The 21,622-nt window shown below is 31.1% G+C and overlaps 1 protein-coding gene across 1 annotated transcript; it reads left to right on the forward strand.

The window, feature by feature from the left end:
* The first annotated feature begins 6,674 nt into the window (after nt 1-6,674).
* Nucleotides 6,675-14,154, forward strand: LOC106766811 (kinesin-like protein KIN-7B). The gene is made up of 15 exons (XM_014651571.2): nt 6,675-6,887; nt 7,387-7,641; nt 8,037-8,126; nt 8,223-8,323; nt 8,500-8,613; nt 8,715-8,796; nt 9,015-9,082; nt 9,279-9,338; nt 9,414-9,538; nt 10,083-10,278; nt 10,796-10,933; nt 11,202-11,291; nt 11,365-12,276; nt 13,320-13,627; nt 13,729-14,154. The coding sequence occupies exons 2-15, from the start codon at nt 7,404-7,406 to the stop codon at nt 14,048-14,050; spliced, it is 2,844 nt and encodes a 947-aa protein (XP_014507057.1). The 5' UTR covers nt 6,675-6,887; nt 7,387-7,403; the 3' UTR covers nt 14,051-14,154.
* Nucleotides 14,155-21,622: the final 7,468 nt, after the last annotated feature.

Raw genomic sequence — 21,622 nt, forward strand, 5'->3', positions numbered from 1 at the left:
TATAATTAATTACATTATGGGAGCTTAAAATGTAATACTCTTTTCTACAAACTCTAATTTCAATCATACATGCTTCTAAAACAATGTAAACATAAACTAACACACAAATAAAGATCGATTAAAAACCTTACATTTACTATTTTTTCATAATAAAATTTGTTAACAATAAAGTATTTATTAGCGAACAATTTAAACTTTATAAAATTGATCATGCAAAGGAAATATTCCTACCCCATCTGGGCAGATAGTGTATGTTTGATCTCTGCGAATCGGTTTGATATTTTTGTAACATTACACAAAATCAAATGTGGCAACAAAAACTGATTTTATAGTTGTTCTTTTGGAAAAGTAGTTGAAAGAAAACACATGTTTCTGCGTATATTTGAAGCAAAAGAGAGAGTGAGAAATTATAGTGATATGAAAAGGGAACAGATAACTTAGAATATGTGGGGTCGTTGACCAAAACTAGGTTGTAATTTATAGTTATAATTGTTATAAAGAAAATCAGTGGATGCTTAAATGGTTTTATACAAATGGCTTTTCATTTCACAAATCAAAATGACTTTTCTTACACTCAAAGCGTCATATTACAAACTATTAATTCATTCCCTTTTGGTTGGAGTTGCTTTGGATGATGCTTCAACTTCATCAACTCCTAATTTCTTTCTATTAGTACAATTATTTATCTCTTATAACTAACTACTCATTAGGAATTTCAATTTTTAATTTTAAATAAACATTTTTCTCTTTATAACTCTTTTATTACACTTACTTATAATAAATAAGAATCGTCTTTTGATATTTTATAAATATAATCATAGAATTAGAAAAACTAATAAAATAGTATTTATTTATAACTATTAATAAAAAAAAAATATTCATCTTTATAAATGCTTTTTAGTATATGCACTTTTTATTAATTTTACACTTTCTAAATAACTCATTTTATTAGCTTTATTATTTATAATATATTATGATTATCTTTAAATATTACACAATTATATCATTATAAAATTTGAAAAATGCTTACTTTATAAGGATTTAGATTTTAATAAGTGTTATATTATTTAGTCTTTCAGTATATTATTTATTTACTATCACCATACAAAAAGAAATACAAACATTTACTTAAACCTATTTTTTCAGCGGTATATTTACAGATATTTTTTTTGAAATATTAGCAAGACTCCATTCACTTAACTAAGAAAAAATATTACTACCACTCGTTAACCATTAATAACAAAGTATTTCACAGGGAAAGAAAATAGAATTTATTTTAATTAAACAATTGAGTTCAAATACTAAATACATAATTATATTAAATATGTTAGAAAAATATTATATATAGTAATTTTTTAAAATTTAATAGAATCACTTTTTTGTTTGATAACAATAAAAGCATATAAAATAACTAACACGATAAATAATCTTTATAAATTAAGTGAATATTTATTAAAATATATGTTGCATGTAGTTAAAAACTTTTTGATTTTGTTGACTACAATATTGAATTGAGTTATTTGAGAATATGACATGATACTATTTATTGAGTATTTAGTGTTTGATAGTTTTGATATTCTATGAGGAATGAATCATCTAGTCGACACCAAATACCGGATATTAGATATTGTGTTTCCTAAATCAAGACCAATCAAATACTGTGTTTCCTAAATCAAAATCAACAGATATACATTGATAATAATGTTACTCATTAAGTTAGGATATTGCTTGTCGATATCTCCTTGTGCTTGTTGAAAACATCATCGCATTTGAAGATTTAGCAAAAAATAAGGGCAATTTCTTCTAGGTGAGGTGGCCATTGAGCCTCTGAGCCAATGGACCCATATATGTGACCCATTTGGATGTGGTCCATGATCATCAATGTATGTCTATAAATATTATTTTAATCATAATTTGACCTCACTATTTAGATTTGACCAGAATCTCTGACCAAGTTAAACATGAGATGATCTTTTGCAGACATCCCGTCATTCGATAAAGGACGAAGGAGACTTGAAGGACATTTATCAGACAATGAAGAGTTTGTAAAGTAGAAGGAGACTTTGCAGGATATGTTTTACTCAGCAAAAACAAAATACAAAGCTTATAAATAGGAAAATTATGTAATTGAATTTTATTTTATAATGACTATAATCTCTTTAAAACTATTTTTGTTCTTTTTCCTATTTCTTTATAAGTTTTTTTTATCTCTTTATTCTTTATTTTTTATTTATTTTCCTATTATCTCTTTATTCTTTATTCATTTTGAGTAAGTTTATTTTTATCCCTTTTCTTAAGTCTATTCTTTTTGAACTTTTGCATGCCTACACGGTTGAGCCTTTACATGTGTCTCAAAAGGGTTCAAAATCAAAGTATTTTTCTTCTTATGCTATGACCTAAATTATTTGAATTTATATTTTTTTGTTGGATTTTACAATACAACAAAATTGCTAGTTAGTTAGAAAAATTAACAAGGAAAAATATTTCTTATTAATTTCTTGCTATTTAGTGAGGTAATCATTACAAAAAAAAATATTGTAGCTAATTTAAAGTTAATAAAATACGGTTTGATAAAGGTATTTTTTATGTCACTATTCCCTCGTAATATTCATTTGTTTTAGTTACAAAATAATTTTTTGCTAATTCGTAACTAATAAATGATATTTATATTTGGCGAAGAAATAATATTCAAGTTACTCTCTTGCTAGTTTATTTATCACAATTCTATCCCTAAATTTGTTACAGATCCACTAGGAATTAGCTAGGTATAAATTGTTATAATATATTATGGATCAATTAGGGATAAGTTATTATAATTTGCTATGGATCAACTAAGGAATAGTTGCAAATTATATGAAATTTATCATATCATATAAAGATGACTTAAGTCTTCAAATATGACTTTCTATGAATTAAAGATCATAAAATAGGTGAAAAATATCTAAGTTCAATTCAACATAGAAGTCTTTTGAAAATAGAGTATATTTCTAGTAGTAATTACCATATAAATTGAATAATATTATAAGATTTGTAAGGATATTAATTTTTAATGTCCGTATTCTAAATGTATTTTGTCTTTATAAAATATGTTAGTCTATCATATTCTTATTGAATTTGTGATTTCCAATTACAATCATAATAATGTTTTGTGTAGGTGTAGAAAATATTAAAAAATGAGAGTAGTTATTTAATTAAGTATATGTTTATAATTATATGTGTGTTTATTGATAGAATTGTATCTTGAAAAAATTTATTCAAGAATTGATATATTTATTTAGTATAAGTTTAGTAATAATTTATCTGCAGAGTAGAAGGATTACACAAACAATAACAAGATAGTAAGTTATAATTAATGGATAAAAGAAATTCATAAAAATAGGATGGTCTTTTATGAAAACATTATGTAACATATATAATTTCGATGTAAAGGTAAGAAGATGATAAGATTTTATTGATTTGTTATGCCTAACATAAATGAAATGTGCAATGCAGCAGTGATAGTTTCCACCCCAAAAGTTGCTATCTTTCATAGTCAAGTTAGCAATGAGTTTGTTCATATATTGCTGTCAACCATGTTTGCGCATCTTCTCTTTCAAGATATTTGACCAGTTTAGTAATTATACATTTACTAGTTTTTAACTATAATTTAATTTTCTATAATTCTTTATATTGGTATATATTTTTAAATAATTATCATACAGTTAATAAATTTATCATACATCTCCATTTTTATTAGATAACAATGTGGTATAATTTTTTTTTCATATATTTAATCTGGGTTATAAATATGATTTTGATATTGCAATATATTTCTAACCTTTTAAACAATATTATAAGATTAAATTGAATTAAAAAATAATAGAAAAACTAAAATTAACTAAAACCAACAAATTAATAAGAACTAAATTACTATATACTTCCTTTTATTTGTTGTTGTCATCTCCAAGAGTTTTAGACACTGTTCAGTAACGTAAGAACCATATAATTATAGGTATGTGTTAATTATCCATATAAAATTATAATTATAAAAAAATTGTAAAATGTATGAATTAACTTCAAAGTTAATATATATTATTAACTTAGACATTCTAATATAATGAAATAAAACATAATAAATACTCCATACACCTATTATATCTATTATTCACCCTGTACAATTAAACGGAGGTGTTTAATTGGTTGAAATAATTAACAAAAAGTTAAAATAGATACAATTTAAAACTATAGATGTAATAGTTTAAATTCTACAAGTCATAAAATATAACATTTAAATTAAAAAAAATCAATATATTAATCTCATGAAAGGGAGAAAATTTAGTTTGATTAAAATTGTTATATAGAATAATAAATTGAAAATGAATAGATGATAATCCATCTATCTAAATTTATTTGACATAAAAAGTAAAGTTGATGTTTTTTTATGCGTTAAATATGTGCTTTTTAAAATCATTTTTAAAAATGATATATTTATAAATGAAATTATATATCTAGAGATGTAAAAATGGATTATGATGTGAAACAAATTGATTTCAATTTACTTAATTCATGGATTAAACTCAATTGAAAGTTGGTTGACCAGCAAATCTAGGAAGAATAACCAATAAAGTTTTTTACTATTTTTATTATAATTATTTATTATTTTTAATATTGAAGATTGACAATTTATTTATTTTAAATACTAGATGTTTCTACACTGATATTTGAATAATTTGAATATTTAATTTATTTATTTGTCAAATTATATAAATGATCAATTTAATATTTAATTACTAAACTACTATCATAATAATAATATTTAATAAAATAAATGAACATTTGATTTTAATAGTGTTTTTTATATTACAGACGAAATTTTACAACATAGTATAATATAACTTGGACATAACATTTATTGAGATTTACAATAAAATAAATATATAATTTAAAGAATAAAAGCATATTTAATATCTAAATAAAAGTCATACTAAAAACCATGTTTATAATCATGGAAGATTGTTTAAAGTAAGAAAATATTTGTTTATGATAATTTACAAAGGATGTGAGAGGAGTATTACATTAGAGTTTATTAAAGTATTAAGGCTAATACATGTCTATAAAAAGTAATAATGTCTATAAAAGATATATAAAGAAATAAGTTGTGAACTTATGGATATAATAGTTTATATATTTATACTGTGGTTTTGTATAAATTAATTAGGTTTAAGTAGTAATATTTTATTTTTAAATTTTATGCTATGATCTTACTTCTTTTTTCTTTCAAATTTTATGATATAATTTAATCATTTAAAATTTCATATTCTGAATTTAAGTATGTTATTTTATGTAAATATTTTTCGTGTAGGATTATGATGACTTCATTAAAATTTTGTCTTTATAAGATTTTTAGTTGACTAAAAAAAAGGTATGTGATGTTCTAATCTTATGTAATGACATTATTATCATTAATTATTATATCTAACTTATTGTCTATTTTAAAGCTATACAACTCAATCACCTAAAACATACTAAAGATGTTTCTTTACTTGTATTTGTTCATGAAAATAAAGATAACAGATCCTGTTTTTTATCTTCTAAGAAAATAAAAATATATTTATAATATTTATAAAATAAATTTTGAAACGTGTGTTTGAGAAAGAAAAAAAGAAAAATATGAAAGTGAAAGGGATTGAAAACAAAAATGTCAACATTAAAAATTCATAACAATGTCTAATATAAATTTATTCAGAAAAGAGTTGATAAATGAAATAAAAATTATATAAGATAATATGAGTAATATAATAATAATAATAAATATTTTTGTTTTACAACCTTAAAAGAAATAATTATGATATGTATTAAATTTCTACACTTTCTCTATCTTCATTATTTTACATGTTATATTCTTTTATACTAATTGGTGAAATTGTCAAAATATCATTGCATAGATATTATGGTGGAATTTTGACTACAAGGAAGTTGTTGTATGTGTTTTTTTTTTCATAGACATTAAAAAGTGTTGGTCCATAAGATAGGACTTGTAGCCAATGGTTTCTTTCTACTTCTCCAAAGTTAACTATGAATTGGAAAGTTGAAAAAGAAAAAGTCGAATGCCACAAAAGGAATCATATCAGAATCAGGGCAATGATGAACAAACACTCTGTACAATAAAATTAATTAATAAAGATTCACTTTTACTGTCAAAAAATAAACATACTTCATTTATTTAACTTAAAAGTTATATTCTCAATATTAATTAATAGATTTCAAGAATTCTTGGAACATGAGAGACAAACATCTTCATATGGGAATAGTATAAAGTTAAATTGTACAATATTGATAAAAAAAGTATCATATTCAACGAAGAAAATATATTTATTTGTTTCCACGATTATTGTAGACAAAATTCTTAAAATCATGAAAAAGACATTGCTATAAAAAATAAAAGCACTTGAATAGGCGTGACAAATTACGCAACACATTTTTCAACTTAGATTAAAATAATTTTGTAACCAACCTCTTAATAAGGATAGTTCTGTGTATATAATTTTAAATGAAGCATATAAAAATTAAGAGAAGTCAGATGCACAATTCAGAACCAAATTATATTCACTTACTCTAATTTCCAACTATTTCAGGCCCAAGAAGCCCAACAAAAATTTAAAACTTCCGTTTTTTATTGTTTCCCGTGCCGATGCGCGCTCTGAACGGATGGGCCACCATAGAAGTAGCCGTTACTATACCTCATACTATCTCTGGAACATTGAATTTCAGAGCGTTTTTTTCTCTTTCCAAAAGTAAATCTCAAGAGATTCCATAGTTTGATTTTGGAACTACATACTAAGGCGTTCACTATTCCCACCGCTGAGTTCACCATTTCCGGTCACCGTGCATTCTTTCTTCACTTGCAGGTTCTTCTTCTCTTTTATTTCTCAAAGAATCGTTTTCTTTTTCTAGAAGCATGCCTTGAGTGTGCTGTGTAAAGATCAAGAAAAAGATTCAGTAACATATCTTATGAAGTAGTAATGTCAAATCGCCTTTGTTGAGAGATAGTAAATAAAATATTGTTTTGTTTTTTTGGATGTGTTCTTGTTACTTGATTCGGCAATATTAGTGGTTTCACAGCATAGTAGGTTTTAGCTTAGTCTTCTGTCGTTCTTTGCACAGTATCTTATTTTGAAATTTGAAATCTGATTTTTAATTTTTACTTCTAAGAAGCTTAGATTTCAGTTTTTCTTTCTATTTCTGTTACTGTTATTATTATTTGTTCTCATCCAACACAGTAAGTTGCAGAGAGGCTAAACGATTTCGGAAATGTTATTATTATTATAATGTTTTTTTTTCTCAGTTGTTTTCTCTTAGAAATTAAGAGTTGTAAAATGCTCTTGCTGATGGATGATTGATCTGCAGAAATTAAGCCGAGTACGATGACGGGAACACCGGCGGCGGTGGCAACGCCGCTGTCTAAGATGCAGAGGAATCTGTCAGGCACGCCTGGTGGGTCCAAAGTTCGGGAGGAGAAAATCCGAGTCACGGTTCGGATGAGGCCACTGAATAGAAAGGAACAAGCCATGTATGATCTTATTGCTTGGGACTGTTTGGATGAGCATACTCTTGTGTTCAAGAATCCAAACCAAGAGAGGCCTGCAACACCATACACCTTTGGTACCCTTGTTGAATTTTTATTTTTTATTTTTTTTCTAGAGAAAGAGATGTTTGAATTTCTTTTCATTAGCAGACATCTTCCTAAATGGGAATTAATGAACTTAAATTCTATATTATTCTGCTTGATGCTAGTAAATTTAAACGATTCTCTTGCTCATTTATTGTTTTTATGTTTGGTCGATTGGACTTGTATTTGTTAAGTCTCTATTTCCATTTATACAGTATTTTACGAAGAAATAACATTTTTACATATATAAATTTTTTATATTTATTTGATTTTTTTTTACTCTCATATTTTCTAAAAACATATAATTTTTTTTTATGACCTCTTGTAATATATTTCAAATGAATACCATTACTCAATTTTATCTTATTTATCATGTCTTATGTCACAGACAAAGTTTTTGCACCTGTGTGCTCAACTCAGAAAGTTTATGAGGAAGGGGCTAAAGATGTTGCTTTATCAGCACTCTCTGGAATCAATGGTAATTTATTTTAGCTAATGCTTTTATTAGAACTTCTCTGTCTCTCAGATTAAGGGCTGTTTTGTATCCGTTCAGCAATTTCCTGTATTTTCGCAGCAACAATTTTTGCCTATGGGCAGACTAGCAGCGGTAAGACATTCACGATGAGAGGCGTCACTGAAAGTGCTATTAAGGACATCTACGAGTACATTAAGAATGTGAGTGACTAGTTAACTTTTGATGCCTACCAAACCATGTTAATTATCTTCCACTGAGTGCGAGGTAGAAAGTAGAAAATGAACAGTCATGATTTGAATCCTATTAGTCGAATTGAGGAATTTTAACGGTAGCTGCTTGTAATTATGAACGTCTTTTTCCGTTTCGATTTCCGCAGACACCAGAAAGGCATTTTATCTTGAGAATCTCTGCCTTGGAAATCTATAACGAGACTGTCATAGACCTTCTAAAACGTGAATCTGGTCCTCTTCGGCTCTTGGATGATCCTGAGGTATAGTTCAGAAATAAATCTGGGATTGAAATTTTTCAACGAGGGCTCTAGCTTTTCGGATTAGTAGCAAATCCTGAGGTGTAATTTTTCTTTGGATATAGAAAGGGACTATTGTGGAAAAGCTGAATGAAGAAGTAGCTAAGGATGGTCAACATCTAAGGCATTTAATTGGCATATGTGAAGGTAATTTAGAAATCTGGCGTAATTTACATGTATAGGTTTCTCAAGAGCATACAGTATCACCATGTTATTTGGCTAATACTTTTATATCTCATTATTTGCTGATGTTCTCTTTGTATAGAATCCATGTAACAGAGTTGTAGAAAATATAGAAGTTGTGATCGTTTTACACTTAGGTTATCGGCATAGTACTATTGTTCATTTTAATGTTGTATCTACAGCGCAAAGGCAAGTTGGGGAAACTGCTTTAAATGATAAAAGCTCAAGATCACATCAAATAATCAGGCTGGTAAGCTCAGTTGAGGAAATATAAATACTCATTATCATCATCATCTTTTAAGATGATAATGCATGCTTTTTTCAGTATTTCAGCTTGGTTAACTTTTGGATTTTTTTTTTTATTCTGGCTACTTTATGCGGAGATTAGAGAGAAGACATTATGCTTACTGCTCTTTATTCACTATTTTTATACGAATATATTTCAGACTATAGAGAGCAGTCTTCGCGAAAGCTCAGGTCACGTAAAGTCTTACATAGCCAGTTTGGTATGTCTTCATAGGTTGACATAATACTCTTGATAACTGGCTAGTCATACTGATGAATGATTCTTATAACCTCAGAATTTTGTGGATCTTGCTGGAAGTGAACGCATCTCTCAAACAAATACATGTGGAGCAAGAATGAAGGAAGGGAGCCATATCAACAGAAGTTTGTTGACACTTGCATCAGTCATCAGGAAGCTCAGGTCCAAAAACTGTATATTTTTTGAATACCCAAATGCATGTGGCTACTTTGTCATTGTTCTTGTGCTAAAGTTTTAGTAGCCAGGATAATTAAGCTGCAGATAAAGAAATCCTAAAAGGCTTATTTGTTTGTTTTTTACAGAAAAAACATTTTTTTTAAAATTAAGAATGTGTTTAAGAGGTCCAAAATAACTGCATAGTTTTAAAAAAAAATACAAAACCTCAACGAGATTTATGTTCAGTTTGTAGTTTATCCAGATGTCACAAAAAATTTGATTTCTTGTGATAAAAGAGTCGTCCTAGATATAAGGTGATTGTTTCCGTCTAGAAACTGGGTTCCGTAAGTTCCAAAACTGAGTCCACTTTTGGAACCCAGTTTTTCTCGTAATCGTTTTTTCATTCGATGACTACAGATTGTGGATTGTGTAAATTAGTTAATCTAAAATTGGCATCGATTACTATGATAAAAAAACTTGTAGGGCATCCGTAATGTGGTCAATGCACAGAAGTCTGATTTAGCTTTTGAAGTTTTCTTTTACTTTGCAGTGGCGGAAAACGTGGTCACATACCGTATAGAGACTCAAAATTGACACGAATTTTGCAGTCTTCATTAGGAGGGAATGCTCGAACAGCGATTATATGTACCATAAGTCCTTCCTTAAGTCACGTGGAGCAAACAAGAAATACACTAGCATTTGCTAACAGTGCAAAGGAAGTCATTAATACTGCCCGAGTGAATATGGTACGGTTAAATGTCTAAATATGATTGGTACAATTAAATGTTATGATTTGTTTGATTGGACAGAAGATTAATATGAAAAAGTTTTTACTCGTGTTCTTATATTATTACTACATAAAATATTTTTTTCCAAAAAAATTACTTTCTAAACTGAAGCTTGCAGAAGTTTGACATCTTTCAATCTTATTGACGTGTAATTTTGGCTGTTGCTCTCCCGGGCTTCTTGTAGTTAGTTCATAGGGTATGTATCCCACCACAAATTTACTAGCAGCAAAAGGGTATTTGTTTGATAGAAGTATTTTTAATTATCGAGAGAAAGTTACGTATGCACATTTTTCGTAAAAATCAAATTGTCTTTTATTTATAGTGGCAATTCTAAAGGTCTTATTTTCCCATGTGCTTACTACGTGATATTCAATTTTCTTTTTATTTCAAGTAATCTTATCGATTACATGCATTCATTCTTTCCACTAGAAAAGAAAGGTATCATACTAAGATAGATGGTGATAATTTTAAACAGGTTGTTTCAGATAAGACACTAGTTAGACAATTGCAAAAGGAAATTGCCAGGCTTGAAGGGGAGTTACGAAGTCCTGACCTTTCTTCGAATTCATGTCTAAGGTCATTACTAGTTGAAAAGGAATTGAAAATTCAGCAGGTACAAACTTCTTTCTTCGGTCTTAACTTTTCTTGTAGTCAATAATTTCTATATACATTGCAACACTTCAAATATTCATATTCTTGATCCATTCAATGCGTTTAAGTTTCCCATTCCATAACTGACCGAAATCCCGGTAACTGGATTTCAGTTGGCTGCTTTCCTTGTCGCAGAACTTGTGAAAGACCAAGTTAATAAATAAAACTGACTTTTCTTGAGTTTTTAAGTAAAAGAGAATTGAATTGATTTGATAAATACGAGTTTGCAGATGGAGAGGGATATGGAAAACCTGAGGCGACAGAGAGACCTTGTACAATCTCAACTTGAACTGGAAAGAAGAGCGAATAAAGTTCCGAAGGTATTCTAATGGTCATATTACATTAGTGTAACTCTGATATATTTTCTGAATCAAATTATATGATTTTTCTCAGGGGTCAAACGATTGTGGACCCTCTAGTCAAGTTGTCAGATGTCTTTCTTTTCCCGAAGAGAAAGAATCAGCCAATAGTAAATGTACTACAGAAAAAAGAGAGGCAGTAGGTAGGCAGGCGATGCTGAAGAGTTTATTGGCTTCTCCTGATCCATCCATACTGGTCGGTGAGATTCGAAAGCTTGAGAATCGACAGCTGCAGCTCTGTGAGGATGCAAATCGAGCCCTTGAAATTCTGCACAAGGACTTTGCAACTCACAAACTTGGGGATAAAGAAACTGCTGAAACCATGTCGAAAGTATTATCTGAAATAAAAGACTTGGTAGCTGCCAGCTCTACTCCAGAAGAAATTGTGGCTGCAGATAAGGCCGACCTAATGGAAAAGATCACTCAGTTGAAAAATCAAGGGAACACTATTGCATCTTTGGAAAGGAAACTGGAGAATGTTCAAAAATCTATAGACAAGCTTGTTTCTGCTTTTAGTTCAGAGGAGACTCCGGAGAACAAGACCCCTCTGCGAAGGAAGAAAATTATTCCCTTCTCCTTAAGCAACAGTCCCAACATGCAACATATAATACGTGCTCCTTGCTCGCCTCTTTCCTCTTCGCGTAAAACTATTGAACATGAAATTGAGAACAGGGCGCCGGAAAGCAACATTGGCGTCACTGGCAGTGATAATTTTGCTAAGTTAAATAAAGATACTCCGCGAAAGCATGACGAAAGTTGTGATTCTATTTTATCACGGGAAGGAAGCCCGGCCACCCGACAATCAAAATCAGTCAACGTAAAGAAGATTCAAAAAATGTTCAAGAATGCTGCGGAGGAGAACATTCGGAGCTTCCGAGTTTACGTTACCGAGTTAAAAGAGCTAGTAGCAAAACTGCATTACCAGAAGCAACTTCTGGTTTGCCAGGTAAAATTAGTTTATTTCAACTACCCTACTAGAGTGCTGCATTGCTCATTTTGTTTTGTTAGTAAAACTATTTCTTGTACTGAACCATGTCAGCACTTGATAGTGACCAAGTATGCAATGGACCTTAAGAATATTAAGAAGCATAATAAAAGTCAACTTTTTAAATATGAAACTCGTCACTCTTGTTATTGTGAAAGTAATGACAGAAGAAGTTCCATCATTTTATTAGCGACAACAGACAACAAAAAGATAAGAAGAATTAGGAGTGGAATTGAAAAAACATATGACCAAAATTAATAAGGCCAAGATAGAACAATAACTTAGAATGTCTTCTATTTTGAAACATGTTCATCTTCAAGGAAAAAATCCTACTCACCTCTTAGAAGTTGAAATAGAGAAAGACTCCAAATAAAAGAGCATTCTCATAAATGCTACACAAATTCTCTAATTCTAATGTATTTAAAAATAAAGTATAAAAAGATGACAGCTATTTCCAGTATTGGTCATCCAAGAATACGAATCCTGATTACAAAAATGAAATTCAAATTCTAGTTCTAGAATATACTAGGTTCGGTCGAAAGTTAAAAGTAGAAAAAAGGAGTTTAGAATATGCCAGGTTCTAGAATATGTCGTGTCTAACAGTCTTTCACATTAAAAAGAAGTGTAGAATGTCCCATTATTGGCCGAACCTCCAGTGGTGTCTAACAATCTTTCACGTGCTTTTTCTTACCTTCACATGAACATGCTTGTTGGCTCGATTCTTGGCTGAATTTGTTGCTTCTAATAGGACTTGATTAAATCCTAAAAAACACAATTCTAAAGAATATATATATATATATATATATATAAAACACTTGTTAAATAATAATATTTTGTTGTCACGCTTAAATTAAATAATATTTAGGAACTGTGTTTCATTCTTGCATTTACGAGTACTTAAGTAATGTTGGATTTAAGTTTAATATGGTAATTGATTAATCTTAATAGTATATAATATCCTCTTATGATTGTTGTACTTTCATTTCATCTCATCACGGATTTAGGTTTTGGAGCTTGAAGCAAACAAATCACTGAATGAAGGATGTGGTACTCCCGATCGATCTTCTCCGTTACCATGGGATACACTGTTTGAACAGCAGAGAAAGCAAATTATCATGTTATGGCATTTATGCCACATTTCTCTAGTGCACCGGACACAGTTTTATCTTTTGTTAGGCGGGGATCCTTCTGATCAGATATATATGGAAGTTGAACTAAGAAGATTGACCTGGTTGGAACAGCATCTAGCAGAGCTTGGGAATGCTAGTCCTGCACTTCTAGGTGATGAGCCTGCAAGCTCGGTTTCTGCAAGGTAATCCCCCTAAATGAAAAAGGTTTATTTATGTTGTCTTTCAGAAGAAAAACATTAATAGTATTAATCTATTGGTATTGATTGATGGTGAAATGCTGCAGCATCAGAGCTCTGAGGCAGGAAAGGGAATATCTGGCCAAGAAGGTGAACAAACTTACAGCAGAAGAGAGAGAAGTACTTTATGCAAAATGGGAAGTTCCTCCAGTTGGAAAACAAAGGAGGCTGCAACTTGTGAATAAATTGTGGTCTGACCCTTATAACATGCAACATGTTCAGGAAAGCGCTGAAATTGTAGCAAAGCTCATTGATTTCAGTGTATCTGATGAAAACAGCCGGGAGATGATTGAACTAAACTTTTCAAGCCCTTTTAATAAGAAATCATGGGCGGGCTGGAACTTTATATCAAATCTTCTAAATTTTTAAACACTAATTGCTGCAGTTGTACTTCATCTATAGTTTAACTGGAATAGATAAATTTAATTATTACTTTTACATAATTATTACTGTAACTATGTTAGTCTGCCTTTATCCTGAATAAGAAATATTCTTTGAGAATTAAAACATAGTGATAATAGAGGTTAACGAAATTAAAACTGATAAATATTGATTTAAAAAATAAAAGTATAAATCAAATTAAACGTTAAGGTTAAAAGAACATCTTAAATAAATTCCGATAACTAACAACATCAATTTGAATAAAAGTTCAATAAAAATAATTACAAATTCCAATAACTTAATAATAGGTAAAACATAAGAGTTTGAAATAATAGATTTCAAATTGAGATCTCAATTGTAGAAAATGCTTATTTTACTAGTTTTTCCACGTTTACCAAATACCTTTATGAACCTTCCTTTGGATGAGAGCATAAAAGAAACAAAAAACAAATATAATAGTGAAAGGAAAAACGCATTACGCAACTTGCTTGAAGAACATGTTGCAATTGGATTTCTTAATGTTAAAACTCAAGGGTGAGAATATTGCTTGAAGGTAATTGAATTGTTACAATGAAAGATAGAATAACAAGTTACATATTACAAGTTAAAGGTTGCATATTGCATGTTGCATATTATATTATGCAGATTGTAAGTTGCGAATTTCAGGTTTCAGGTTGTATGAGGTTATAGGTTACAAGTTATAGGTTGTATGTATAGGTTATAGGTTTCAGGTTGCAGGTTGAATGTTGCATGTTGCACATGTTACATGTTACATGTTATCTGTTAAGGGTTACATGTTTCATGTTATCTGTTAAGGGGTACATGTTACATGTTATTTGTTAAGGGTTACATGTTGCAGTTTGTAGGTTAATGGTTTGAAGTTTTAGGTTGTAGGTTGCAGGTCGTAGGTCGAAGGTCAGAGGGCGGAGGTTGCAGGTTGTAGGTTGTAGGTTGCAGGTTGTAGGTTACATTTTATGTTACAAATTACATGTTGCAGGTTGCAAGTTACAGGTTAATGATTTTAGGTTTTAGGTTATAGGTTACAGTTTCCAAGTCACAGGTCGTAGGTCATAGGTTGTAGGTTGCAGGTTACATTTTATGTTACAAATTACATGTTGCAGGTTAATGGTTTGAGGTTTTAGGCTACACGTTTCAGGTTACAGTTTCTAGGTTGCAAGTAGCAGTTTGCAGGTTACAAGTCGGAGGTCGTAAATAGGTCGACGATTGTAGGTTGCTGGTTTTAGATTACAAAATGCAGGTTGCAGGTTTCAGGTTGTAGGTTACAGTCACAGGTTATAGGTTATATGTACAAGTTACAGGTTACAGGTTGCAGATTACAGGTTGTAGTTTATAGGTTGAAGGTTATAGGTTGCATGTTGCACAAGTTCCAGGTTACATGTTACATGTTGCAGGTTGAAGTTTAATGGTTTGAGGTTTTAAGTCACAGGTTACAAGTTAGAGTTTACAGGTTGCAGGTTTCATGTTACACAGGTTACACGTTACATGTTATCTGTTACAAGTTACATGTTACAGGTTGCAGGTTAATGGTTTGAGGTTTTAGATTTGAGGTTACAGGTTACAGGTTACAGGTTGTAAGTTACAGGTTACAGGTTGTAGGTTACATTTTATGTTACAAGTTACATGTTGCAGGTTGTAATTTGCATGTTAATGGTTTGAGGTTTTAGGTTACATGTTACAAGTTACTGGTTGCAGGTTGCATATTGCAAGTTGCAAGTTACACAGTTATAGGTTACACGGTTGTAGGTTACAGATTACAGGTTGCAAGTTGCAGGTTGTAAATGGTTATAGGTTACACGGTTGCAGATTATAGGTTATAAGTTGTAGGTTGCAGTATACAGGTTACAAATTACAGGTTGCAGGTTGAAGGTTGCAGATTACAGGTTACAAATACAGGTTACGGGTTACAACTTACATGTTGTAGGTTGCAGGTTGTAGGTTACGGATTATAGGTTACAGGTTACAACTTACATGTTGCAGGTAGCAGGTTGTAGGTCGCGAGTCGTAAATTGTAGGTCGACGGTTGCAGGTTGCATGTTTCAGATTACAAAATGCAGGTTGCAGGTTTCAGGTTCTAGGTTACACATACATGTTATAGGTTACAGGTTGCAGATTGCAGGTTGTAGGTTGAATGTTACAGGTTGTAGGTTGAATGTTGCAGGTTGTAGTTTACAGGTTGAAGGTTGCAGGTTGCTTGTTGCACAGGTTACAGGTTACATGTTACATGTTGTAGGTTGCAGGTTAATGGTTTGAGGTTTTAGGTTTGATGTTTTAAGTCACAAGATACAGGTTGCAGGTTGTAGGTTACATGGTTACGTGTTACACGTTTGCAGATTACATGTTATAAGTTGTATGTTGCAGGATGTAGGTTACAAATTACATGTTACAAATACAGGTTACGGGTTATAGGTTATAGGTTACAGGTTACAACTTACATGTTGCAGGTTGCAGGTTACGGATTATAGGTTACAGGTTACAACTTACATGTTGCAGCTTGCAGGTTTCAGCTTGCAGGTTGCATGTTGTAGGTTGTAGGTTGCAGGTTGTAGGTTGCAGGTTGTAGGTTGCTAGTTGCAGGTTGCAGGTTGCAGGTTGCAGGTTGCAGGTTGGAGGTTACAGGTAGATATGTCAAAACGGGTAACTCGGCTCGACCCGACCCGACCCACCACCGGGTTGGTCACTTAGTGAGCCAACCTAACCCGACTCATTTATTAGCGAGCCAGAAAAACTTGAACCCGGCCCGACCCATCACGGGTTGGTGGGTAAACGGGTTGGCTCACTAGCCCATTTAATTATATTTTTTTTAAATAAAAAATATAAACTTTCTGTAATTTAAATTTAAAAAATTTCACTCCCAAAAAATTATGTTAAAGACAATTCAAAATAATAATAAAAAGTACAATATAATCCAAATGTCATCCAAAAACAAACACAAAAAACATACAAATAAGTTTCTTATATTCATCATTTTTTTGTTCCTTATCCATTTATGATATTAGAATCTTGAATAGATAAATCCACAATATTCTGCTCTCTTGAATCATCTTCTTCATCAATTGTTGTAACCCTTGACCCTTGTTCTTATTGTCTCTAAATTCACTAATAAAGATTTTCCTAATATCATAACAACATCAACAAAAAATTAATAGTTTAATCTATAACATAATTTCCCAAATTCAAAGATATCAAAAAGAGTTTGTTCAAATAATGTATACTGAAATTGTTTAGATAAAATGAACAAAATCTGATACAAGCATGTCAAAACATGAAAAAAATCATTCCATGTCTTCAAATCCCCCAGAACAAAAAACAAATTCGCAAACCCCTATTTTTGTCATTATAGGGTTTCTAAAAAGAAAAGAAAGAGAAGTGAGAAAACAAAAATGTGGAGAAAAGAGAAAAAAAAAAAGGAAGAGTGTTTTACATGCTCCTTGAAGAATTTTAGTGAAGTGAGGGTGAGAGCACCGTCAAATGAGAGCAAGTACCGTGAGAGTGATTTATGAGAGCAGAGGTTATGTTTTTGGTATACACAGTGAGTGAAGAGAGTATTTTATTTTTTAGGGTTTCATAAATAAAATAATAAATTAAAAAAATAAAATTAGGTAGGTGGGTTGGTGGGCCAACCCGGCTCATCACATGTTCAACCCGCATGAGCCGGGTCTAAATGAGTCGGGTTGAAATTTGACCCGCATATAAGTGGGTTGTATTTTTCAAACCCAACCCGGCCCGAACCCGTGACGGGCCGGATTGACCCACGTGTTGTGACCCATTTTGACGACTCTAGTTACAGGTTACAACTTACATGTTGCAGGTTGCAGGTTGCAATCGCAGGTCGTAAATCGCAGGTTGACAGTTGCAGGTTGCAGGTTTCATATTGTAGGTTGCAGGTTGCATATTATAGGTTATAGGTTACAAATACAAGTTATAGGTTACATGTACAAGTTACAGGTTAAAGGTTGCATATTGTAGGTTGTAGGTTGAACGTTACAGGTTGTAGGTTGCAGGTTGCAGGTTGCAGGTTAATGGTTTGAGGTTTTAAGTCACAGGTTATATGTTGCAGGTTGTAGGTTGCAGGTTGTAGGTTGCATGTTGCATGTTACACAGGTTTCTGGTTACACGTTACATGTTATCTGTTACAAGTTACATGTTACGTGTTACAGGTTGTAGGTCAATGGTTTGAGGTTACAGGTTACATGTTGCAAGTTGTAGGGTGCAGGTTGTAGGCTGCAGGTTGTAGGTTGGAGGTTCTAGGTTACATTAAGTTACATGTTGAAGATTGCAGGTTCCAATTTGCAGGTTAATGTTTGAGGTTTTAGGTTACAGGTTACAAGGTACAGATTGTAGGTTGCATATTGTAGGTTGCACATTACATAGTTATAGGTTACATGGTTGTAAGTTGCAGGTTACATGTTATAGGTTGTAGGTTCCACGATTATAGGTTACACGATTGCAGGTTGAAGGTTGTTGATTGCTGGTTGCAGACTGCATGTTGTAGGTTTCAAGTTGCAGGTTACAGGTGGCAAGTAACACATTGAAGGTTGAAGGTTGAATGTTACAGGTTGTAGGTTACAAGTTACATGTTACAGGTTACAGGTTACATGTTACATGTTATATGTTGAGGTTTTAGGTTACAGTTACAAGTTAAGTTTATAGGTTACAAGTTACAGGTTGCAGGTTGCAGCTTACAGGTTACATGTTACATGTTAGAAGTTACATGTGTCCAGGTCGTAGGTTGAAGGTTAATGGTTTGAGGTTTTAGGTTACATTTGACAAGTTATAGGTTAAAGGTTGCAAGTCTTAGGTTGCATGTTACAGGTTGCAGGTTGCAAATTACAAATTGCAGGTTGCAGATTATAGGTTACAGATACAAGTTACAGATTATAGGTTACAACTTACAACTTACATGTCGCAGGTTGCAGGTTACATGTTGCAGGTTACAGGTTACATGTTACATGTTATAAGTCAAATGTTACATGTTGAAGGTTGTAGGTTAATGATTTGAGGTTTTAGGTTACAGGTTACAAGTTGCAAGTTGCAAGTTGCAGGTTACATGTTGCAGGTTACAGGTTACATGTTACATGTTATAAGTCAAATGTTACATGTTGAAGGTTGTAGGTTAATGATTTGAGGTTTTAGGTTACAGGTTACAAGTTGCAAGTTGCAAGTTGCAGGTTACATGTTGCAGGTTGTAGGTTACATGTTACAGGTTACGCATTACAGGTTATAGGTTACAACTTGCTGGTTTATGGTTACTGGTTACAAATTACAAGTTACAAGTCAAAGGTTATAGGTTACAAGTTACGGGGTACAAGTTATAAGTTACAGGTTGGAGGTTGAAGGTTACATAGGTTACATACATGTTACATGTTACATGTTACATGTTACATGTTACAGTTTGCAGGTTATAGGTTGTTTGCAAGTTAGAAGTTGCAAGTTAATGGTTTCATATTTGATGTTTCAGGTTATAGGTTATAGGTTACAGGTTACAAGTTACAAATTACAGATTACATGTTACAGGTTACTGGTTGTAGGTTGCATATTGCATGTTGCGTGTTGCATGTTGCATGTTGCATGTTACATGTTACAAGTTACATGTTACAGGTTACAAGTTGCAATTTATAGGTTACATGTTTTGCGGTTATAGGTTATATATTACAGGTTATATATGTTGTTGGTTACTAGTTACAGGTTACAAGTTACAGGTTATTGGTTATTCGTTACAAGTTACAGGTTACATGTTATTGGTTATTGGTTATTCGTTACAAGTTACAGGTTACTAGTTATTGGTTACAAGTTACAGATTACATGTTACAAGTTACATGTTACAAGTTATAAGTTAGATGTTACAGGTTTCAGGGTACTAGTTACAGGTTGTAGGTTATAGGCTTCAAGTTTTAGATTACAGGTTACATGTTAGAGGTTATAGGTTACTAGTTACAATTTACAATTTACAGATTACAACTTGCATGTTACATGAAGTAGTTTACATATTATAGGTTACGAGTTACAAATTAAATGTTACAGGTTAGAGATTACAGGTTACAAGTTAGAGGTTACGACTACAGGTTACAAATAAGAAAATGAAAAAAAATAACACCGAAAAGTTTTATTCTACCATAAGAACTCAAATACATGCATAGATAAATGACCAATATGCATCAAATCGAACTAGTAGATTTAAAAGTTTATCAAAAAAAAATTATGAATAACATTAAAATTTGAAAAATCGTTATATAATAATTCAAAAATTGAAAAAAAAAAAAAAGAAAAAGAGAGATTTGAGATGATATTTCAATCTTTTATTCAACTAGATCTATATGATTTTTCCTTATGATGATAATTTGCTAACACCACTCACTCTTTTCTTTTCTTGGTTATTAAAGTTTTAATATTTTATTGAGCTCAATATTTTATTTTACATTATATTTGATCACGGATGAAAATTATACTTACAGTAATATATTTTCCTCGCTTTGTACAATTTTCAACCACTCTTGGTGTATTATTCTTATAGCAAGGATTCACGTTCTCCAAGGTTATAGCTAAGAATGGTATTTTTCATACCAGAGAATTTTTGCAGTTCATGTACATTCATCTAATCTTATTACCTGATTAGAACACCCAAGCCGACTACCCCTGTTTTCCGTTCTTCTTGTTTAATAAGGACTGATTTTCCTTCTTTAGGTTTACTTCCACTCTTTGAAAAACCATCAACTTCTTCGTTGGCCACTGATTTTGAAGAGGCCTTCTGATATGTAGATTCAGTATCTACAATTTCTTCTTCATACTCCTCCATCTTTCCTGCATTTTCCATAAGCTTCTGGAACAGTGGTCCATGCCAAAAGTTCCCTCTTCCTTCACCGTACCTTCATGGACCAAAATGCAGCTGATTCGTAACAAGAACTCGGGGCTTCCCTCTCAATTCTCCCTTGATACATTTATCAAAAACCTGAGATATTATAGTAGGCCAGATTAGACACTTGTAAGATAATACTGAGATTGTAAATCAAATTTCAAGTTGACACGAAGATAACCTGTCTAGCAACATGCGCATCCAGAGCACTTTGGGGGTCATCAAAAGAATTGGAGTACACAGCTCTAGCACTTTTCTTAAAAACATCTATAATATTAATAACCTTCTTTTTAATTTTACATATAAACTTGTTATTATTAATAAATATTGATGTATATTAATGAAATTTAAACACAATAAATGATATTTTCGAGATAAAAAGATATTTGTATAGATTGAGTATATATATATATATATATATATATATATATATATATATATATATATATATATATATATATATATATATAGGTATGATAATATATGATATTTTTAATTGGATATACGAGAACGGGTATATATAATTTATTTTCATTCTATCTCATTATTTATCTTTATTTTGGTTTTAAATTAATAAAATAATTTTAACTTATTTAGTAATTTGAAAAATTATAAGTTTATTTTCGGGATCTTTTAGTTTGCATAACTTATTTTTAACGTAAATTGTTAGTAATATTACTTCCTTCCCG

Source organism: Vigna radiata, chromosome 7, assembly GCF_000741045.1.
Source record: "Vigna radiata var. radiata cultivar VC1973A chromosome 7, Vradiata_ver6, whole genome shotgun sequence".
Classification (NCBI taxonomy): Eukaryota; Viridiplantae; Streptophyta; class Magnoliopsida; order Fabales; family Fabaceae; genus Vigna; species Vigna radiata.